Raw genomic sequence first — 23,367 nt, 5'->3', positions numbered from 1 at the left:
CAATGACACCCATCAAGGAGTAGCAAAGATGTTACTACTGGTTGGACTTTCGAGTAGTGATTCTCATATTATCTTCACTGACGGAAACAGTAGAGAATATCAGCCGCTGGCTTTGGTAAGCTTTCTAACAGACTTTTGCTCTAAAATAGATGTAATTTTTCACGGGTTTCTCTCTTTTCTAGACTAAAGAGCGTCTATTCTCCCTAAATGTCATTTAACATCAAAATAAGCATTGTGCATTCATGTCTCAGGAGTTAAAATACACACACACACACACACACACACACACACACACACACGATGAGCTTCGTTTATTTGCTACAAACACGTGTGGATACTGAAAAATTACGCATAATAAATATTTTGTAATAGTGATTTAGACATTACTAGACACAAATTCAGGTACAAGGTAAACCGAAAACAAAGCTTAATTATAATTCATATTAAGCAAAAATTTAATTTACACAAACCTTTTAACCTGTAGAAATAAAGTACATCCCTAATTACCCTAATCGTTGACAAATTCAAGTACATCAGTTTAAAAGTGAGTATTTTCTTCGGGTTAAAATTAAGCCAAATAGCATGTCCTAAATTCGACACTTCATAAGCACTGACAATTTTGTATTAAACTTACCACAGAAATACACACGAAAGCAATAAATCTTTACAGTGTAGCCTTCAGTTTTCGAAACCTCAAGCGTGGACCACACAACACTGTTTTCACACAGCCTAATAAGAAAAACACCATCGTGCATCTCTGAGTATAACATTTTAATCAAGGAACCTTCTCCACTGAGCCACGAAAGAGAACGAATAATCACTTCTCTTTTATATTTAACTAAGTTGTTACGTATTCCACATCCAAATAGAAATTTATGTTAAATAATCATATTACACCCAAATGAATCCTCGTTGACCATCAACAACACAAACCTAATATCCCGACGGTAAATCCCATTCAAATGAGTACACAAGCAGACCTCCCAACAAACAAGCGCCTCCCAAAGCACGGAGAAGTGCTTAGCCCCCAGTTCCAAGTAAAAATACGGCTTCCATACCCAATTTGAAAATTACTTCACCCAGACTCTTCCCAGATATTCCTCCACCAGACTAGTTCCTTACGAGCAAATACACACCTCTTACTTTTTAAATACAGAAAAAATAAATAAACAAGCCGTGCTTAGTATTTAACTCCTGGTAACCGGGAAATAATTAAGATTAAAGGGTACCAAAACTAATTCACTAAAAGAAAATTGCCATTTCCAAGAAGCGAAGTTCTGGAGAATTACTTCTGCATCTACTAACATATATGCTAATAAGTGAGCATCCTTACTAATAATACTTAATAATAATCTAAGTATATTTTTCATCAAAACTGTTGACAAATCTTATGAAAAAAAAAATCAGAGCTCTTGGATGTAACGACAAACCTAAGCGACTTCGTTAACTATGAAGCCCAAGCGACCTCGTCAATTACTACCTTTTAATGCCCTACATAACACTTCTTGTGAACAATGAGCGTAACTCCGGCATCCCAAGTGTCTTATATTCCATAGTATTACTACTGACTTTTATTTAATACAGTATCGTTACTAACTTACTGTATATCTAATACAGGAACTGATCATGGGGAAAGTATTTCACGGTGTGGCGCTTTTCAGCACGATGGCGAGCGATGCCTCCAACGGTACTCTAGTCAACAGACTGACTACTTCAGCAGGAAAAGTAATATTTTTCTCTTAACAGTTTTTAATCTGAGAAAATATCACCATTAATTTTAATATTACCACGCTGACAACAATTCCTACCATTATTGTCAAAGGTTAACTTTTAATAGTGTGTCTTATAACAACTGCTGCTGGTAATATCACTGCATATCAATCACTCTTCTATCAGAAATCAAAAAAAATTTTTTTTAGTAAATATTTAAGTTTGGGGGATTCGCGGTTAAGTGCCTGTATGTAAAATATAGCACATGTTGACTTCTTGTATCTGCCTTTATTACGCTGAGCACATACTACCAAACCATTTTCAACCTGCTGACCGAATACGCAACACTTCAGTAATTTACCGAGATCCACTTGAGGAAAAATTCATAATACAAAAACAACGATTTCATTTCACCACAAAGAGAAATTACATTTGTTGTGATAACATGTGATGAATTACTTTCTTTTTAAAGTGTAAATAAATATATATAGATTTCCTTTTTGTGAAGGCTTTTCATACACAAATGACATCTGATTATCAATATCTCCTCTAAAGGAATATATCCGATTATCATATAATCAGGGAATAAATTCTGAGAACCTAGATGGGTTTTAAATGTGAAAATGGCAAATTTTCAATTAATAATACAGTATTAGTAATGGAAAAGTATCTTTAAGGAACAAATACAAAAAAAAAAGACAATCAAGTTTCCAGATCAGAAAACTACTGCGGAGAAACAGAGGAAGAGAGGAAAAGAAAAAGTTAAACAAATCAGTACGTGAAACATTAACACAGGTTACAGATTAAATTTAAGGTGCAAGTTTAGCCAGTGAACGTCTATAAAAAGAAAGGCATTGCCTACGAGAAATACTTCAAGTGCAAGGGTATAGTAATAACTGAGTAGTTGATGGACTCAAACATGAAACGATCATCAGGAAACTGGCTTAGCGTCGAAGGAGACTTTTGGAAAGAATAAGACTGAAAAGCATTTCATGAAGTCAAACAGGGGTTAATGAAATCAGCTGGTATAACCAGGGTCCCTGAGAGGAATTTTGTCAAAGGGTAAGAGGCCTCCTTTCCTCCCTTGGTCAGCTTATTCCTGTCCACTAAGCCTAAGTCATGAGCTGCTAGGCCAAAGTGGAATGAAAGATGGAGGGGTGGAATGGACGGCCCTGTTGACTTGATGCTCGAGGTCTTATTCTCCTAGACTCCCCAATAATAGATATAAATAAATATAAATAGATAAGACAAGAATTACAAAAAACATTTAACACGACCAGACATTTTGCTTTAGACATACCATGAAGAGAACAACCAATGCGGCTTTGTAACAAATCGCACCATGTAGAACTGAACACGTGGTACACTGTGAATCGTTTCAAAAAAGTTTTTGCAACATGTAAGCATTCAAGACCATTCTCTCCACATTTTTTATGAGTGCGACGGCCACAAAGTAAAAAATTATTGCCTCATTTTCATAGGCTGAGGTCTACAATTACAGAGCATGTTCTTTCAGTGTGTCATCATTAACTGAGCGATTTCTCCTCTTTTGTTATTATAATCTGCAAACTTAATAACACTTTTAAGAGTACCTATCTCTAAAGAAATGTTCGTCAAGAGCTTCAATGGCTCGGTCGGTAGAGCAGCAGCCTCGGACTTCATAGAGGTCTGTGGCGCGGGTACAAATCCACAGCCGACTGGTCAGAGAGGCGGACACTTTGTTATCTATGTAGACGCTCCGGGATTATGTATGTAATCAATGGGTAAGTTTGCTGAGAGCAAATGGGTGTTACAGACTAATACACACATAAACAAAGCCACTCAAACATCTTCTAAAAACATAACAGACACCTCACGTCTCGAACTGTCAACCTAACCGTTGTTCTCCTCGCTGCTGGGAGAAAGGGAGCTGGGGATTTGGTACGAGACATGTGCACATTTGCTACCGGGGTCTAAGCAATGTCAGGCAGGGAAGCCGGTCGAGGCTACGGCCTACCCCAACACCAAATCAAAGTCCTTCAAAAGAAGGCATCGTGCTTACCCTATATAAAAACGGGAAAAAGCAAGTTAAAACGAAGAAGAAGATCTCTAAAGAAAAGTTCGTCTAGTACAAGAGAAATTTGGTGTTGTATCTACTGTTATTGTATTGTACTTTGCAAACTGTCTCTCGAGGTAAAAGACTTGAAAGAAATATTTTCTTTTTATTTAATGTGTTTACGCTAGATTTCTATTTTGCCAAAGTTTCCTAAGATCACAGGAAATTACCTGGAGCCTTAAAACCCTCGGACTATGTACCCCCTGCAACCCAGTCGTTCAGGCCCAGGTTATAATTACGTGTATTGAAAGAGGACAAGGTCTTGCTTTGTTGTTTCTTACTTTATGAGTAATGACATAGATGAAGTTCTGTCTTTACAAAATGATTTTGAGCTGCAGTTCGAGGCTATGGGTGCCATTATGAAAGAAGACTTGACTGGGTTCCATAGTAAATAGCACTTGCACATTGCCCTGCAACTTATATTTCGATAGCTTTTTTTTATCACAATGAAAAGATTACGTGAGAAGTTTCATCATCTGGTTATAACGATGAAATATCTTTTGCCCCAACCACCCAGGTTCGCAAAGCCTCTCTGGGCGTTAACGTTGTCGTTTTGAGTGACGAAATAGCTTTCCTGAAGGAGTTCGTCATATCGTGTACACAAAACCGCCTCCTATCCGGCATCACGAAACTAGTCGTCATAGGGCGTCTGGAAAACGAGTCTATCCAGGACCTTACTAGCTCCTGGACAGTCTCCGTCATGAACACTCTTTTAATGATACCAAAGACGAAAGGATTGCGTGAAAGGTGAGTTATCTCCTTTGCTGAAGGTCAGCTGATATCGTGAAAATGTACTGTAGCTCTAAGATCATGTTTCCGGTTTTGTAAGCTGTTTGAATCAATTTTTGGTTCTCATTCGGTCAGTCTGGATGTCTTGTTTGATAACGATATGGTTTCTTTTGTTGGATAGGCTTTCAAGCCTTGCTGTCCCATAAACATTTGATTACTTCTAAAGGTATCTGATTATACATACTGAAACTTAGAATTAAGACACTGATAAGATTAACCACTACATTTACTGTCAAAAGCACTGCATGCATTTTAGTTTTAACCTGAGACCAATTCAAACACAGGTGTGAAAGGCACCTTTCCTGACTTGTGCTAATCATCTGGGCCAAATTAAGCGATAAAATTAACTGTCTGAAAAAAAAAAAATCTTAATCCTGTGCAGCTGGGTACGCTGAAGCGAGTATACGCTAACTGAGGTATTTCTGCAGTATTGGCATTTGCTACCTCTACGTAGAACTTTTCATGATTATTAAAAGATTAGATGAAAGAAAACATTAGATAAGATGTGATAAATACTGGAGCTTTTATGAAAATGCTTTCAGCATACCACATTACGTGTATAATCACAAAAAATCAATGTTGAGTTTCACAGTATTAAGGTTTTCGTTTCCGGTTGAGGAAAAATATAAAACTTGTTTATCGGGAAAGAAATAATAACTGGGTCATATGTCACAAAAAAAGTACCACAGTGTTATTTATATACTTATATTTTGACCTTTAGCCTCGTTATAAAACTTAATTTCATTAGTTTGACTGTTAAAAAAATATACATGTCTCCGTTGTCGGAAACGGTCGTATTTAGTCTTAATTGATGCTTCGATGGAAGACACGTCCATTAATTGCATGTCAAGACAGAATAACCTTAGCCTGAAATACAAACAGTTCCTGCATGCACTGTGATTCAGCTACACCAAAAATGGACATGTAATATCCACAACCATTTTACACAAATTTAAACAAAAGGTGATAATAACAAGTTTTCTTGCAGGTGGGATGTGTTTACGTTTATGCCCTTCACTCCCTCTGGGAGCCGACTGGTTCGACTCGCATCTTGGAGCCTTTCAAAAGGTCTGGTAAAACATAGCAGTCTCCCCTTTTTCCCTCAAAAATTTTCAAAGTAAGTTACAGCAACCAATGCAAATAATTTTTCTTTCTAATCTCAAGTCCACTGCATGTATGTGAATATTTATGTATCTCCTGCACTAAGCCTTTTGCTTGCCTGCAATGCATTTACTATTGGAACTATTTTCACCCCATCATACCAAAGACGGCACTATTTACTCTTCCTATTGTCTGCATTTCCTTCTGCTTCCAACGTTTTGTCTAATTTAGAAATCTTGTCGTTGCAAAGGATTCTCTCCCAATTTCACTTGTAATGTGACTTCTTTTAGCGTCCGATTATTTGTGATTTAATTTATTGTATTTCAATTCTCTTACCAAATAACGTTTCCATTTATTTATTGATGCCTCTCATACACATCCAAGCTTGAAATTCTTTCTATCAGTGTCTCCTTTCTTGTGGGAGTGCATGATTACTGTGTGTTCTTTTCTGCTTCTTTACCCTCTCTCCTGTCTATATTTATTGTAGAAAGAAGAAAAGGTAAAAAAGTAAAAAAGAATACATACTGTACAGTACGACAGACAGATGATAAATCTCAACTCTGATCCCAAGTCAAAAATGAAAATAAAAAAGGACTTTATACCATTAAGTCCCCGACAAGGGTGGCTCCGAAGAAAAACAATTAAGACGGTCACTGTTACCTTTCTACCTCTTCTGGTTGTCCATTAAGGTCTTCTCGCCCTTCCATTAATTCTCTTACAATGTTAAGCTAAAATTACGCTTTAATTTCGATTTTACTTTGCCTTGGGAATATCTAACACAATGGGGGAAAATAAGAGCTCGATTTTATCGTTCCATAAGCTTGCAAATTCTCAGTGACACGTCTTCCGACATTCACAGCATGTACGGTGGCTCCATAAACATTTCGGCCTTGCCCTACGAACCATACTGGATGGAAGACAGAGCCAAGGATGGGTCAGTCACTTATTCGGGATCAGACAGACTTATGCTTGAGGCCATGGCCTCAACCCTCAACTTTTCTGTCATTCTTTTGCCCGTTACAACATGGGATGAGGTGAGATATGAAAATCATTTTGCTTTGTGTATTCTAAATCAGTTCTTAACAAGTGGTGGAATATTTCGTCATTCATTTTTCTTGATGTTTATCTAGGTGAAAACTCAATAGGTTCACAGAGCAAGGGGGACACTTCCCCCACTGGAAGGTTTTGTCATCATGTGAATGGTAAGTTTCTTTCCCATGAGAGTCACAGCCCCGCATTTATTGATTGCTCAACAAAGAAAAAAGAATAAACTAAATCTCCTTTATTTTCTGTTGAGGCGACCAAAAAAACTTTCCAGAAAAGTAAAATCAAATTTCAAGGATACAGTTAACTTTCCTCTTTTGAGTTCTTAAGCTCTAAAAACATGGACTGTATCAGTGAATAATGTGCCAGAAATGCGATAAAAAAAAAAGAAAATTGTCTGATATGCAAGTGATAAGGCCAAAAAGCATGAATGGTCACGACATATATATGTTACAGTCAACACGCGTAATCAGTCATTACGCGTAACGACTGAAATTTGTCATCACGCGTAATGCACTTAGGGACATTTGATCCCCCCAGGAGCTAGTACTAAACACGGCGAAATACATTTGACCCCCCAGGGACTAGTACTAAACACGGCGAAACAGTGTAGGTGACTCACTGTTTCGCCGTGTTTAGTACTAGCTCCTGGGGGGATCAAATGTCCCCTAAGTGCATTACGCATGATGACTGAAATTTCAGTCATTACGCGTAATGACTGATTACGCGTGTTGACTGTAACATATATAACACCCGTAGTTTAAAAATTGTTTTCTTTAGTTACGGTCTGCAAAATTGACGAGTGACTCATTTAGCATCAAGCCTTTTATAAAACCGAACACGACCATATTAGGAGAACAAATGTAAACGAAAGAAAACATGCAGAAAATTCATCACATGGCATGTGACACTTCTCTAGAATTCTCTCTCTAAAGAGATCTTTGAGAGAGAGAGAGAGAGAGAGAGAGAGAGAGAGAGAGAGAGAGAGAGAGAGAGAGAGAGAGAGAATGTAAAGTGCACTTCTCTGGCACTAATTTACCTCGGTGACACTGCCTGCAAATTTGGTAAGAATTGGTCCGAAGAAAAAGTGGATTTATTCTTGACTGTTTGATATGAACGGACGATACAGAATAATGTTGTACATTCTAGAAATGATTTATTTGAGGTCAGGAAGTTAAAATACATGTTGGCCTATCTCCACCAAGAATGTATAATCTCACACTACCGTAAATGGGTATAGATGGCAACTGCTAAGGAATGTAGGTTTCATTTCCTAAAAGAGCCAAATGCACCTTTATATGCAGGGTGTTTCGAAATTAGAGCCGCCCCTCTACAGCATAAACTAAAATTAATATGGACAAAGACAAAAGTAATTCAGAACAGGTATTTATTTAAGTTTCTCTCTGAGTATTTAATATTTTGTGTGGCCTCCATCTGCCTGTACCACAGCCTGCATTCTTGAGGGGTATGATTTCAGCAAATTGCAAAAAAGCTGAGACTCAAACTCCATTTCCCTGAGCACTTCGGTCACCTCTCTTTGCAGGTCGTTGAGGCTTGGTACACCATCATAGTTCACTGTGCGTGCTTCAACACGATCCTTTAAAAGATACTACCAATGTTTTCACACACATTAAGGTCAGGGGAGCTACCTGGAAATTCACTTGACGAGAAGAAATCGATATCATTGTTTCGAAGCAGCTCCTGTGTCTGAAGAGCCTTGAAACATGATGCCTTATCATGCAAAAGTGTGACTTCTTCAACAGATAACACATTTTCAGGATCTTTGAGGAAAGGAAATACTCCACCAGTAAGCCGAGTTTCTCTGAAGTATTCGCCATTCCATGACTGTCCTTTTTCTTTGATGATCCACATTAACCGTTTGGCTGTGAAATAAAGAAAAATTCCCAGACATTCAGGAAATTTCACAACTTGGCGATAGCGCACGTCATTGCTGATATCATCCAACTTTGCAGCCCAAATGATGTCATTTTTATGATTTGGCTTCCTGACTGTGTAAATGAAGAATTCATCTGATGCAGCAACATAGGGAAAGCCAGCTTCATCCCAATCTTTAAGAAATGAACCACAAAACCATGCACGGTCTTCTCTATGTTGCTGAGTGATGTTGGGCTTGCTGATAACATGAAATGGCTTGATACCAGCACTGTAACTTCCCTTCTTTCCCCTTTTTGTTTCTAGTTCAAGTGCCAATTTACGTAAAGACTTTCTTGGTCTACCCACTGCCTCAGCTATGATGTCTTTTGACTCCTGAGAAAGGACTTCAGGCCTTCCAAGATTCTCTCTTTTCGCAACTATGGATTTTTGTTCCACTTTCTTTTAACAAAGGATTCATCTCTTTTAATGTATTTAGCTATCCAGAAACATGAAATGAAGGATGCACCAGCATCCTTGGCCTCTCTGAAGATTATAGCCCGGATTTAGGTCAATCCATCTGATTTCCTCCAAGTTGTTAGCCATGGCTGTATCTAACTCTGTCACTCAGTCTGAAAATACAAGAAATGTAAAATGAAAAATAGCTTAATAGAAACTTAAAACAATGTACTTGGAGATAGGCTATGGCAGAAAACTTCATAACTTTCCATTTGTTCTGTGGAGGGCGGGTTCTAATTTTGAAACACCTGGTGTATATATATATATATATATATATATATATATATATATATATATATATATATATATATATATATATATATATATATATATATATATATATATATATATATATATATACATAAACTGTTAAAAACACTTCTTGTTAGGACTTCTTGTGATTGATTAACATTTCCCCTGAATTACGAAGAACTGAGCATTTAAAGAAAATGTTATTTATGCTAGAAGAGAGTGCATACAGCCCATATAAATTTAAACAGTGTTATACGAAGGGTGTAAATAAATCTGTGGTAGTTTTACAAAGAGGGAAAAAGGGAGAATTCTAAATGAATTACGTAACTGTTTTCAGGTGTTCCAGAGTGTGACAAATCGTTCATCATGGGTGGCACCCGTAATCCACTTTTTGCTGCCATCAAGATTAAAATCTACAGATTTTACTTGGAATTATGAAAACGATGTCAGCTTAGCCTTTGTCATGGTCAAACCATCGGTTGAACCAAAGTGGCAGAGTCTTTACTACCCACTAACATATCAAGTGTGGATTCTCATCTTAGCAACGACTGCGGTTGCTTCATGGGGCCTTATAGCAGTAAGTGCTTTTTTTAGTAATACTATTCCATTACTATCCTTTAAATAGGAATAAGACTGCAAACTCGCCGGAAAGAACTGTAAGCTCTGGGGCTCTCTACCTCGGCTGGGGGCTGTTGCTGGTGAGCAGACAGCAAACGTCCACCTAGCACAATTTCTTTGCGCATGATTTTCCAAGTGCACTGTACAGACAGGACTCCAGTGGGCTTGTGTTCTCTTACCCCTATGTAACAATGGATAAAGCGAGGGATGTAATCTTCAATATTATGGAATTAAAGTATGATGCTGTTGCTGGTGTGCAGAACATTGCAGAAACAGAGTAGTTAAGCATTTCAGAACATAGAAAAGTATGCTGAGGGAGAGGTGAAGATCACTTACACTGAGCACGATTGAATAACAAATCTCAGCTCGGTGATTACATATGTATCACTGGGAAATAAATCTTGAGTATATACGGGGAAATTGAGGCAATTAGGCATAACCGACTTCCTGATGGATCTTTGAAAGGATTGGTGAATGGAATCAGGACCTTCAAGATGGCTCTGGAAGGACAGAGAGTCGGTATTTAAAATCCTGGCAGCAACGGGAATACATAAAAATTTCATAGAATGGATTCAAAGTTTCTGCAAGCTTATCCCATGCAGGACTTTGATTAATGGATTGTTAAGTGAATCTTTCTCTGTAAATGGATCAGTTAAGTGATTTTGCCCTCTATCATTATCGTTGTTTGTGATAATATTTAGAACCTTTCTACATAGCAATAAAGAGAGACAATTTAATATCACCTCCAGTCCCACCTGGCAATAATTCTCGTATGGTTTGCTGATGATTTAAGAATATTTGATGGATATGAAAACAGTATCGTTGTTATTCAAAATGTTATTGGCAAAATTGAAAAGCTTTTGCAGTGCTGGGTTGCACCATGAGGAAAAGTGAAGTTATGGACTATGCGTTGCTTTAATTAAGAATAATTGGCCTACCACACTGCCTAACAACTAGGGAGTTGCGTAAGATACTTGGACTGTTTTACTCGAATTGTTACGATGAAGCTATATCTCTGACTTGGAATCTTGTGTGTTTGTGAACAGAAAAATAACTCTTTTGTTGTGCTCAAAAGTATGGTTATTATGCCCATATTCAGTTATTCACTGTTAGTGAAAATGTTCAACATAGGATTTCAAGAGATCTCTCGTCCTTTATTGTGGATTCATATAAAATGTTCATGGGCGTTAAAATTCTTCTAGAAGATATGATGTAGAATAGTCAGTTAGTTTACGAAGAGCTCAGGAAACCAAAACCATTTATAGCAGTGGAGCTGAAATATTCAACTTTCAGTTGGGGAAATGTATGGTCCCATGTAAAATCTAGATATTCAGCTATTGGATTGAAAAATTATTTATCGGTATCTGCATGATGCTTTTCACATCTCAGAAAAGGCTGTATCGGATTGGTGTTGAAAGTATTGGTGTAAGCACTTCAATATAGAATAAATTGTTCTCCATTCTATATATCTTTGTAAGAGGAATGAAATTATATCTAATTAGTTCAAAATTTCTTTGTCAAAATTATGTAATATTAATTCACCACAGAAGTTAGAAATATTGCACTATGACATCAAAGTAAGCAATAAAAAGGTCTAACGCATGTGTATACTATTGGTAACACTTTTATAGTAGAAATATGGCTTTTGAGAGCTAGGGGCCTTGATTCTGCTAATGTCATTCAAATAATTCGAAGTAAATTTGTGTACCATGAAAATCTCTTATATACCTGTACATCTTTTGGAGAGAAGTTCTATCATTTGTTTAGTACTGAAAGGAGATTGTTGTGCAGTAAAAGCTTATTGAATCTGTAAATATATGTTGTAAACACATACATGATGAAATGTAGAATTTATTGTAACTGCCTGTATGTAAATTAAGCAACTGAATTCTTAAAGAAAAAACAAACCTAATTCATTTCATTCTGGGAACAGCTTACATCCGAGGGGAATCATAATTGATATGTGCATCTGCCCAGCCAGAATTTAAACTTGAACCTCTCCGTTAGGATACAGTGATAGACAGTAGTCGTATCCTTTCGGCTCTCAGGAGAGGTAGATTTAGACTCTGCTGTACATACTCCGGGCGAATTCAGGTTCTGTCCTTAGGCTCGATATCAGTCTATCTCCACCATTATATCTGACTGCTGAGTTTGTAACACTTGGGTAGTTATGAATTTAGTGTAAGATTATTCCCAAAGTAAAGTAAATTCGATATTAAGTGATATTTGTGGCTTAATATTTGTTATGTAAAAGTCACGCGAGTAAATTTGACAAAACTTCATAATTAGTCAAGTGTTACAAACATAATATTCAGCTATCATGGCGGGGATGAGTGCAGTCTGCTAAGTACAAAAGCTGAATGTGAGAGGAATGTATAAAGCAGAGTTGAAATGGATAAGTCGACTGCCTATCACCGTAGTTAAATGAAAAGGTTGGAATCCTGGTTGGGCAGATAAACTAATCAATTATTAATGCCCTTAGATGTGTGTTATTCCCAGAGTAAAGGAAATCTGATATTAAGTGTTATCTGTGGCTCAATACTTTAGTACACAAAAGTCATGTGTGTACACGTAACAAAACCCCATATGCATGTGTGTGTGTAACAGTCACAGATTAAAATCCAATTTCCATTCATGAACAGTTTTTAATATACTGCATACTTTTCCAGCTAATCAGAGTTTCTAGGAAACAATCAGCCATGATGAAAATCGACTCTGGTCTCATTGTCTTAGGGGTCATTGGCACACTATTAGGTCAAGGATTAAGCGGCCGACATCTTGTGGGGGCCAGCGTAAGGATCCTGCTAACCTTCTGGTTAATTTTTGCTTTTGTTATTGGGAATGTGTACAAGGGAAATCTCGTGGCGTTTCTCGTGGCTCCTAGGTACCCTCCAAGACCAGAGACGCTGGAGGAGCTCGTGAAGGATGTTAAAAGGTGAGGCTGTTACATGTATATACCAATGTTTTAATATGATCCAGTTCCAAATCCTACACGACAGGGTAGACTCGAGCTGATACTTAACTCGCACAAATATTCTAAAAATCAACCTTTCTACTGCGTCCGCCTTCTGCTGAAAGGAATCATAGTCACGATAAAATAATAGTTTGATATTTTACTTCATTTTAGTTTTGGGTTAGAATTTTACAGGATTTATGTAGTTTACAAGAACTTTTTCATATGTTAGCATTTATAGTTTAAATAAAGATGCGTTGTATGTGCGATGAAGCATAAATCTATATGCATATTATAAGGTTGAATTCTAATCTTTCAGTATTTACTACTTTAGAACAATATTTACTCTAATATTTATAAATACTTTGGATAATTGCATGGAAACCTGTATTAACCTTACTTTGATGACTGAAAGGTGATGCCAAACATAAAAAGAATGTTAACGTTATATATCTTATTGCCAGGACAGCGAGTGAAGTAATAAGTCTTTTTTGTTATATATTTATCAAAAAATGATCAGGGGAATGTTATTCCTTACTGCACTTCAGGTCATTAGGATTTGGGTTTGAAACTAAATACTGTATGCAATTAAAAAATAGTTTTTCAAGACTTGTGCCTGATGAAGTGCGGAAGGGAAGCACTACGAATCGGTGAGTTTGTGAGACAGGTGTGAAATAATGAGCAGGAAGACAAGTACTGCTAGTTTATTGATGCAGCGCTCCGCTTATAAAACGGTGTGCAAACGTCTGCGTATTTCGCAGAGATCGCGGGTACAAAGATTTACAGGTGACCTGAGGTCAAACTATTTCTCTACAAAAACAGGACAGGTACATACAGAAAACATAATGATTAATAATGTCTGATGTGTTACAAAAATACTCTGTTACATATACATAATGCATGGTCACTTGAACAGATAATAAAATATACAATTCACAATAATGATAATATGTGTTCGGTCGACCCCAGGTCAATGTAAAGTTTTATTATTATTATTAAAATAGTTTAACCAGATCACTGAGCTGACCATCAGCTCTCATAGGGCTGGCCCAAAGGATTAGGATGGAATGACAAGTCTAGGTCACTTGTCAATGATGATAAACGAAAATGAAAATGAAATTAAAAGCTGTAAAAAGGCATACACTTTCATACTGGAACACACTCACACAATAAATACATTTAAACTCATGCTTCCATACATACTCACTAAAAAGGTATATTAAAATTTAAAATAAATTAAGTAAAATCATAAAATTTACTTGTTTTAAAATTCATTATACTGATTGATTGTTTTTTCTTACATTTTTCCAATTAATTTGCAGCTTCTCATGAACATTAAAATGGGTGCTATTGAGAACGTTGAAGATTCTGACAAAATTTCTTCTATCGGTCTATTTCCAAAATTTGATAATCGCTGCAGGTTATATTTTGGACATTCACACAGCATATGCTTAACTGTTATCAGCACATTGCAATCTTGGCATTTGGGAAGAGGGCCACATGGACTGTTCATTAAGTGTCCATGTGTCAAACGAGTATGGCCTATTCGAAGACGTGTCAGAATTACTTGTGCTTGTCTCTCTCTTTGATATGACGAATTCCATTTTCCAACACTGGATTTTATCTGTTTTAAATTATTATTTTCAGGTTCTTCGTTCCATATATTTTGCCATTTTTTTACAATGACTGTTTTTATATATTTTGTATAGTCACTGATAGGGATGTCTACATTTGTTCTTGTCATGTGGACCGCTTCTTTAGCTGCTTTATCAGCCTCTTCATTTCCCTTAATACATATTTCAATATTTTTTCCCTTATTATACAATTTATGGAGTGAGAACTTTACATGTTGTACAATATTATTTTTGGGATTATAGCTTTGAATAGCTTCTATAGCACTTCCGGAGTCGCTATAAATTACAAAATTATTATATGAGACTTCTCTAATTATTTTTATGGCCGATACTAATGCACATAACTCAGCTGTAAATACAGAGGCTTTGTCTGGGAAGGAGAACTGATACGTTTTGTTTTGGGATACCGCAGCATATCCCACTCCGTATTGTGATTTCGATCCGTCAGTGTATATTGCGTAATGTGGACCTTTTCGGATTATATGCTCTACTGCATGTTGTCTTTGGTATTATGGAGTATATGAATGATTTTTTGATATATATTTCAAGTGTGTACAAATTCTCATTTTATTCACTGTCCAAGGAGGAGGCAATTTTAACATTACAGGTAATTGTATATACATAATTAGCGACTCAAACAATCTTCTAGCCCTAATTGGGAAAGAAGGTGGATGATTGTTTATAAACACATCTCTTAATCCAAATAATTTTTTGGTTGGAGAATCATTTGTCTGAATTCTCAGAGCACTCTTCATCGTTACTAGCTCTCTATGGAGAGACAGAGGTAGTTCACCACATTCAACTTGTAAAGATGATGTTGGTGATGATCGAAAAGCTCCTGAACATATTCTAAGACCCTCATTATGAACTGGGTCTACCGTTTTCAGCGTTGCGTCTGATGCCGAGCCATATATTTCACTTCCATAATCAACGATAGACAGCACTGTTGCTTTATACAATAAAGTAAGGGTATGTCTATCGGCTCCCAAGTAGTGTTCGACAGTTTTTAATTAGGTTTAATGCTCTTTTACATTTTGATTTCATGTATGTTATGTGGGCTTTCCAGTTCATGTGAGTATCAAATACTAATCCTAAAAATTTGCTGTTTGGCCAATTGGTATACTATGGTTTCTGATTTTTAAGTCTATTTCTTCTCCTTTTTTCCATTTTTGTTTTTATAAAACATGATTGCTTGGGTTTTATCTATGGAAAATTTAAAGCCTACAGATAAAGCCCATTCATCTATTTTTACTATGCTTTTATTAATGATTCGTTCTGCATGTTTTATTCGAGATGCTGAATAATATATGGCAAAATCATCCATATACAGGTTACTTTTAATACCAGTAGGTAGATTTTTACTGATATCATTAATTGCTAATGTAAACAGTGTGCCACTAAGGACGCTTCCCTGCGGAACACCATTTTCTAGAGGAAATGTTCTAGACAGAACATCATCAGTTCTCACCTGAAAACTGCGATTTGTCAAAAAGTTTTGTATAAACCTAGGTAAATGTCCACAGATGTTGTTGTTTTGTAAAGTTTTTAATATAGCATACCTCCATGTAGTGTCGTATGCTTTTTCAATGTCAAAAAAGACAGCTACAGTAATTTGTTTTCGTTCAAAACCTCGGCGTATATGGTCTTCTAAGTTACAGAGAGAATCTAATGTAGATCTGTTACACTGTGACCCGAACTGAGTGGGAGTTAAAATTTTATTTTCTCGTATGTGCCATGTTAGTCGAGCATTTACCATTTTCTCTAGTAATTTGCACAAACAACTTGTTAAAGAAATTGGTCTGTAATTGCTTACATTACTGGGATCTTTTCCAGGTTTGGGGATTGGAATAATTATAGCTTTACGCCATTCATCAGGAAATAAATTTCTAAGCCATAAGTGGTTATAAAACTCTAACAAGTATGTCTTTGCCAAAGGTGCTAAATGGCATATCATTTCAAAACAAATATTGTCACCTCCAGGGGCAGATTTATTGCTGTTCAACAGAGCAAATTCTAGCTCTTCCATACTAAATTTTCTATTATAATATATATCTTCTACTGTTTCAAAATTTATTGTTATTAATTCTATATTATTTTTCTTTGTGCGGAAATGCTCATCTAAATTTTTGTTACTACTTACTTTTGCTAAATTTTCACCTATTACATTACTAATTTCTTTAGGATCAAGTATTCTTTTCCCATCTTTTATTATAGCATGTCTAGGTGGTTTAACATGGGTACCATTTATTTTCCTGAATTTTTCCCATATTTTTTGTATGGGAGTATTTTTAGAGAGATCTGATACATATTTTTTCCATGAAATGATTCTTCCTTGTATTACTTCTCTTTTAAACTTTGCAGATATTTTATTATACAGAGGTTTTAATGTATCAATTTCTAATAATAACATAGTCAGTTTTTGTAAGGTTCCTTCTAATATTGATAACGTTTTGTTTAATTTACTGAATTTTCTATTCAAATTATTTAGTCGTCTTCCAATTTGGTGTTTTATTTTTATTAATTCTGTTAGTTTTTCAGACCACCATGGGACTTTGTGTTTTGTCGGATGAGATTTGGATTTTGGTATTGCTTTATCAGCAGCATTTGTAATGAAATCAACAAGAAATTCATTAGTTTCATTATGGTCTTTCAAATATTCAAATGGTGGGATATTCCTCGTGTGGAATTCATATTGTTCCCAATCTGCTTTATAAATGTTATATCGAGGGGCATGTTTGGTGGGGTTATTTTGTAATAAAGAAATTAATATGGGGAAATGATCACTTGTATGCAAGTCATCTACCGTATTCCAGTCCAATCTGTCTACTATGTCTGCTGTACATAGAGTTAGGTCAATTGAGGAATATGTTCCATGTGTTTTAGAAAAATATGTGCTGATTTCGTCATCATTTATACAGCACATGTCATATGAATCTATGAATTCCTCTATTTTAATTCCTGCTCTATTTGATTCTGTACAATTACAGTCCCACATTGGGTTGTGGGCATTAAAATCACCTACTATTAACGTTGGTTCCTTAGTATTATTAAGTAATTCTTTGATTTTGTCAACGTCATAATTTTTATTAGGTTGATTGTACAAATTATGAATTACATAATTATCGTTTTTATTCGTATTCTAATACTCGACGTTTGCAGATCAGTAAATTTTACAGGTACTCTGTCATAACATACTTTGTTATGTACATATATAGCAGTACCTAAATTTCCCTCTTCCTCTCTTGATGCAGATGCTAAGGTATATTTACCTATCGTTAATATTGTTTTGTTGACATGTTGCAAACATAATATCATTGGTTCATATTCTTTTAATAACCGTTGTATTTCTCCTAGGTGTAATCTGGTCTGTAGACCATTTACGTTCCATTGTATAATATAACTACTGAAAATATTTTTTTTATAGCGGTCAGGTTTTACTCTCTTTTTTTGTATTATCAACTTGGAATTTTTCTAATAATTTACTCACGACATTCATCTGTTTTTCCTTATAATAGACTAAGTGCTCAATGCACATGCACCCTTTTTCATGGTTACTCAAATCTGTGTTTTCTTTTTTCTATATTTCATAAAATTTCTTATAATGTTTGTTAAACCATCTTTTGTTATGCTTTTGTTGTTATTGCATAATTCAATGGAACAATCATTACATCCACAAGTATTATCATGTGTATTTCTCTTTTCATTTGCTCTTGTTCCAATTACTGGAGAAGGAGTAATCTCTTCTCCCTTGACATAATCATTATCATCAGTGTTCTCGACATTTGCCTTCATAGGTTCTATTTTTATTTTAGGAGATAAAGGTATATTCTTAGCTTGTTTTTGTTTTTGTTCCTTTTTCATCTCCTTTATCTTTGGTTTAACTGATGTTTCTCTAATAATAGTTGGTTTCTTCGTTTTGGGTGGTGTTCTCTCCAAAGGCCTTTTTTTATCTTTAATTTCCTGTCTATCTCTACCCTCTTCTGTCACTTTAGTAGCAGCATCGTCCTGTGTTTCTATTTGCATTAATATTTCAAATGAATCGGATAAAATATTATCCATCTCATTTGTGCCTGTTTCTTTATTCTCTATTTTATTTTTTATTTCTAAATTATTAATTTTTTCTCGAGATTTACTTGTCTGTGCTCTGTTACTTCTATCTGTTTGCGTTTTTGTTTCATTTTTTGCTCTTGTTATTGAAGAATACGTGTGTTTCTTAGACGGATCTTGAATTCCTCTCACTTTTAATTCTAGCTTAGCCTCTCTTATAGACATCCCTGTTTGTTCTTGTAGTATCTTTAATTCCGTATTGTATATGTAATACATGCATTCTTTGGATCTTGCATGATGACTTTGCCCACAGTTTACACACTTGGGTTCACTGCACTTCCACTGTGTGGTATGATCAGTAGATCCACAATAAGCGCATACCGTTTCATTTCTACAATTTTTGTATGTGTGCCCATACTTACTGCAATTTTGACACTGCAGTGGCTTTGGGACATAGGGTCTCAACTCTCTATTTTGGCCTAAAATTTTTATTTTTTGAGGTAGATCTTCACCCTCAAATTTTATTTTTGCTATTTTTAACGTTTGTCTATTGCTGTTTTTACTTGGTACAGCATATACCTCACAATCTTGGACCTTTGGGTATCTTTTTTTGAGAGAGCCCAATAGCATTTTCTTATCGATTGGTTCGTTATTGTTTTCAGGAAGTACTATGGTACCCTGAATATTGTTCATAGTTTCGAGTTTTTTTACTTTAATGTTAATATTGTCTATTTTTCTCAAAGACAAATAGTCCTCGGACTGACTTTTTGTTGTGGCTTCTGTAAGCCAAGTTTTTTCCTTTACTTGTCTAAACGACATATCTGTCATTGGATGTCTATTCAATAAAAAATTTTCTAGTTTTAGGGCTGAAATATTTTGGTCAGCTTCCATGGTTAGAAACCTTGACCAACTTCCACTCCCAAAGAGAGAGTCGAAGTGAGTCAAGGTTGGGTCAAGACGATATTTACTTCTTTTTGATTTATTGAGTACTGGAGTATAAGGTTCCAGTGTGATTACATTTGGATTCTTGTTTGTTTTTTCCAAAGAAAGGTTGTTACAGGAGGTTCCAGTGGTCGTCATCTGTGCCAAGTCACTACCATCAATGAGCCCAGGGGTACTCGAATCTTTAATTTCACTTACCATACAGATTTGAGGGAGGAAAACAAAAATAAAAAACCTGTAAACCTTAAAAAGATATCATCAGCCCTTCATGGAGTTTTAATCTTCCACTAATGGCACAAGTGAGAACTGACTCCCAAATGTCCGCTCCCTACCCTACCCCAAAGGGGATGGCATAACATGATTAGAGTGGCCCAAGTGTAAGCCAAACCCGCTTGCTAGGACCGAGAGTATTACTAGAATACAATCATCCCCACCCTAATTACATTATGGGCAAACCGGACAGAATGCCGAGAGTCCTATTCCCAGAACTAGACCCCCTTGGAATCCGTGGTCCAGTCCGTAGAATAGTTCCGCCTGAAAACTCAGGTCCGAACATTATCGGGCAGTTGATGGTCCTGCCACGGTTCTCACTATTTAGCTTCGGATATAAACCCAATCCCAGCTATGATACCTTTTCCTATTTACCAGGTCCAAGAAATTTGTACGAAAGTGAAAATATCCACGCCATTTAAATCGAAAGGTTTGTAGGTAATCCGTCAGGGCCCGGGCTCTTATTCTTTGTAAGAACGAAGAAGAAAAGCCAGGGCCCCTTACCCCCTCACCACGTGAAGGAACCTACTTCGAGGGGGGTCAATGTAAAGGCACCACAGAAAACGGCATGTTCATTACAGAGAATGCGTTGAGTGGGGACTTTACAATACTGCCCCCCCAAGACGTAGGTAACGTCTGATCAAAGTAGGTATCCGCTGGGGCGACGGAGGGGACCCCGCTTTCTCGATGTCAACTGGAGGGGGTGGTTGCCTTCCCCGGCGCCCTCTAGAGCGGTGTGTTGGGGTGCCTCCTTGTCTGGTTTCGGGGTTTTCCAGGGACGCCCACGACGTTTTCCTGCACATGGGGCTGGCCAGAGGGTTGTTATATCCTGCAAGAAGCTTTGGGAACCGCCCTCGATGTCCTCCTCCAGGAATGCGGGCTTGAGGCAGTCTACCGATATCCAGTCTTCCCTTCCATGGACGGCTACCCTGAATGCCTTTTTGTTCCTTTCGAGCACAAGGAAAGGTCCTCTGTAGGCCCTGGTTAAGGGTGGCCACACGGCGTCGTCCCTGATGAAGACGTGTGGCGGAGGACAGACTGGGAGGCATGAAGGGGGACATCCTGTTGGTGTATGTCCTCTGGCAGGGGGTGAACTTCCCAACCCTGTCACGGAGCCTCTGCGTTGCTATGTCGTCCATGTTTTCTGCGACAAGTTCCCCCAGGACTACCAGGGTCTCCCCGTAGACTTTTTCTGCTGAGGAGGGGTCGCCGTTGGCTCTGGGGGTGATTCTTAACCCGAGGAGGACCCAGAGCAGCTGGTACTTCCAATTCTCGGAGGTGCAACGAGCCACGAGGGACGCCTTCAGGGACCTGTGGAACCTTTCCGCCATTACGTTGGCTGCAGGGTTGTAGGCGGTGGTGCTGTGATGAGTGGTCCCCAGGAGGCATGACAGGGCAGTCCACAGCTCGGATAGGAAAGTGGGACCTCTGTCTGTCGTTATGTGGTCCGGGACACCAAACCGGGTGATCCAGCTAGAGAGGAGGGCTTCTGCGCACGCACCAGAGGTGGCTTCTTCCATGGGCATAGCTTCAGGCCACCTGGTGGAGGGGTCGATGACTGTTAGAAGGTACAGTATCTTGCTCCTCCTGATGGGGGAAGAGGACCCACCACGTTGACGTGGATGTGCCCAAAGCGTCTCTTTGGCTGGAGAAACTCGCCCACCCCAGACTCGATGTGCTGCCCTACTTTGCTGGCCTGACACTGCATGCATTGCCTTGCCCAGGCCATCGCATCCTTCCAAATGCCGTGCCAGACGAACTTCACCATCAGTAGCCTGGCCGTCGTCCTTCCAGAGGGGTGGGGTAGGCCGTGGATGATGTAGAAAACCAGCCAACGTCTGGAGGCGGGCACCAGGGGGTGGGGGCGCCCAGTGCTCATGTTGCTCAGCATTGTTGACCCTCCAGGGCCAAGGGGCATGTCCTCCCACTTCAGTGACGTGACAGCTGTGCGGTAGGCTGGGGTCTCTGGGTCGGCGGCCTGTTCGCGGGCGAGGTCCTCATAATCGATCCCAAGCTGCACTGCATCGATCTCGATCCTCGAGAGGGTGTCGGCTACTGGGTTCTTCCTGCCGGGGAGGTATTTGATGGGGCAGGTGAACTCCAAAACAGCCGCGAGGTGCCACTGCTGCCTAGAGGACCACGCGTCCGCCAGTTTCATGAAGGCGTGGACCAGCGGCTGGTGGTCAGTCCAAATCGTGAAGGGCGTCCCCTCAAGGAGGAACTTGAAGTGACGTACCGCCTGGTATACTGCGAAGAGTTCCCAGTCAAAGGTGCCATAGTGGGACTCGGTGGGGCGGCTGAGCCTCCTGCTGAAGAAGGCGATGGGCTGAGGGGTCCCGCTCATGACTTGTTCCTGGACGGCTCCGCAGGCGACGTTGCTGGCGTCCATTGTCAACTGGAGGGGAGCGTTGGGGTTCTGGTGGGCCAAAGATGTTGCCTTGGCAAGGGCAGCCTTCATCAGGAAGAAGGCCTTCTGCTGGTTGGAGCCCCACACTAAGGTCTTTGGATGACCCTTGAGGACCTCCGTCAGGGGGGCCATGGTGTGCGCGATCCCCAGGATGATGAATCTCCTGTAGTAGTTGACCATTCCGAGGAATTCTTGTAGAGCCCTGATGGAGGTAGGGGTAGGAAACTTCTCGACAGCCTCAACCTTCGACGACATTGGGCAGATGCCCTTTGGGGATATCTTGTGGCACAGGAATTCCACCTTCTCGACGCTGAAGGTGCACTTGTCGAACCTGACGACGAGGCCAGTCTCCTGCAGGTGCTGCAAGACCTTCCAGATGTGCCGCAGGTGTTCCTTCTGGGATCTGGAAAAAATTAGGATATCATCGACGTAGCAGACACAGAAGTCCAGGTCCCCAAGGATGCTGTCCATCAACCTCTGGAAGGTCGCGCCCGTGTTCCTCAGGCCAAAGGTAGAGAAAAAGAAGACGCAGGAACCGAAAGGCGTGACGATGGCGGTTTTGGGGATGTCTTCTGGTGCTACTGGTACCTGAAAATATGATTTTAAGAGATCTAACTTTGAGAATATTTTGGGCCCGTGGAAGGAGGCCGTTAAGTCCTGCATGTTTAGCAGAGGGTAGTGGTCTGGTTCTGTAGCAAGGTTGAGCAGCCTGTAGTCGCCGCAGGGCCTCCAGGTGCCATCTGCTTTCTGCACCATGTGAATGGGGGAGGCCCATGGGCTGGGAGCCTTTCTGCATATGCCCATCCTTTCCATCTCAGCGAAGACCTTCTTGGCCTCCTGAAGGCGCTGTGGGGGAAGCCGTCGGAACTTCGCGTGCATCAGGGGGCCCTTTGTTTTGATGTGATTATATATCCCATGTTTGGCATGGGGCCCGGGCACCTGGCGAAGCTCGGGTTTGAAGACTTCTGGGAATTCCTTCAGGAGGGAACCATACTGGTGGGGCGCGACGGAACAGACAGTGGGCTCCCTGGGGCCCAGCGACAAGGGCAGGGACTGGCAGGACTTGGTGTCCAGCAGGCGTCTGCGGCCAACATCGACTGCCAGTCCGAAGTGG

At 38.9% G+C, this 23,367-nt stretch overlaps 1 protein-coding gene across 1 annotated transcript in view; it reads right to left on the bottom strand.

Annotated features, from left to right (window-relative positions):
• LOC136843467 (uncharacterized) overlaps positions 1 to 22,235 on the bottom strand; it is a 38,066-nt gene extending 15,831 nt beyond the window's left edge. Inside the window, exons 1-2 of the mRNA XM_067112003.1 lie at positions 21,562 to 22,235; positions 20,958 to 21,385 (exon numbers count right to left, since the gene is read on the bottom strand). Of these exons, the coding sequence (XP_066968104.1) occupies positions 20,958 to 21,385; positions 21,562 to 22,235 (1,102 nt within the window). The remainder of the gene's footprint in view (positions 1 to 20,957; positions 21,386 to 21,561) is intronic.
• Between the last annotated feature and the right edge of the window lie 1,132 nt (positions 22,236 to 23,367).

Source organism: Macrobrachium rosenbergii, chromosome 11 (genome assembly GCF_040412425.1).
Source record: "Macrobrachium rosenbergii isolate ZJJX-2024 chromosome 11, ASM4041242v1, whole genome shotgun sequence".
NCBI lineage: Eukaryota > Metazoa > Arthropoda > Malacostraca > Decapoda > Palaemonidae > Macrobrachium > Macrobrachium rosenbergii.
The sequence above is the reverse complement of the archived record's forward strand: the minus strand, read 5'-3'. Positions and strand labels throughout refer to the sequence as shown.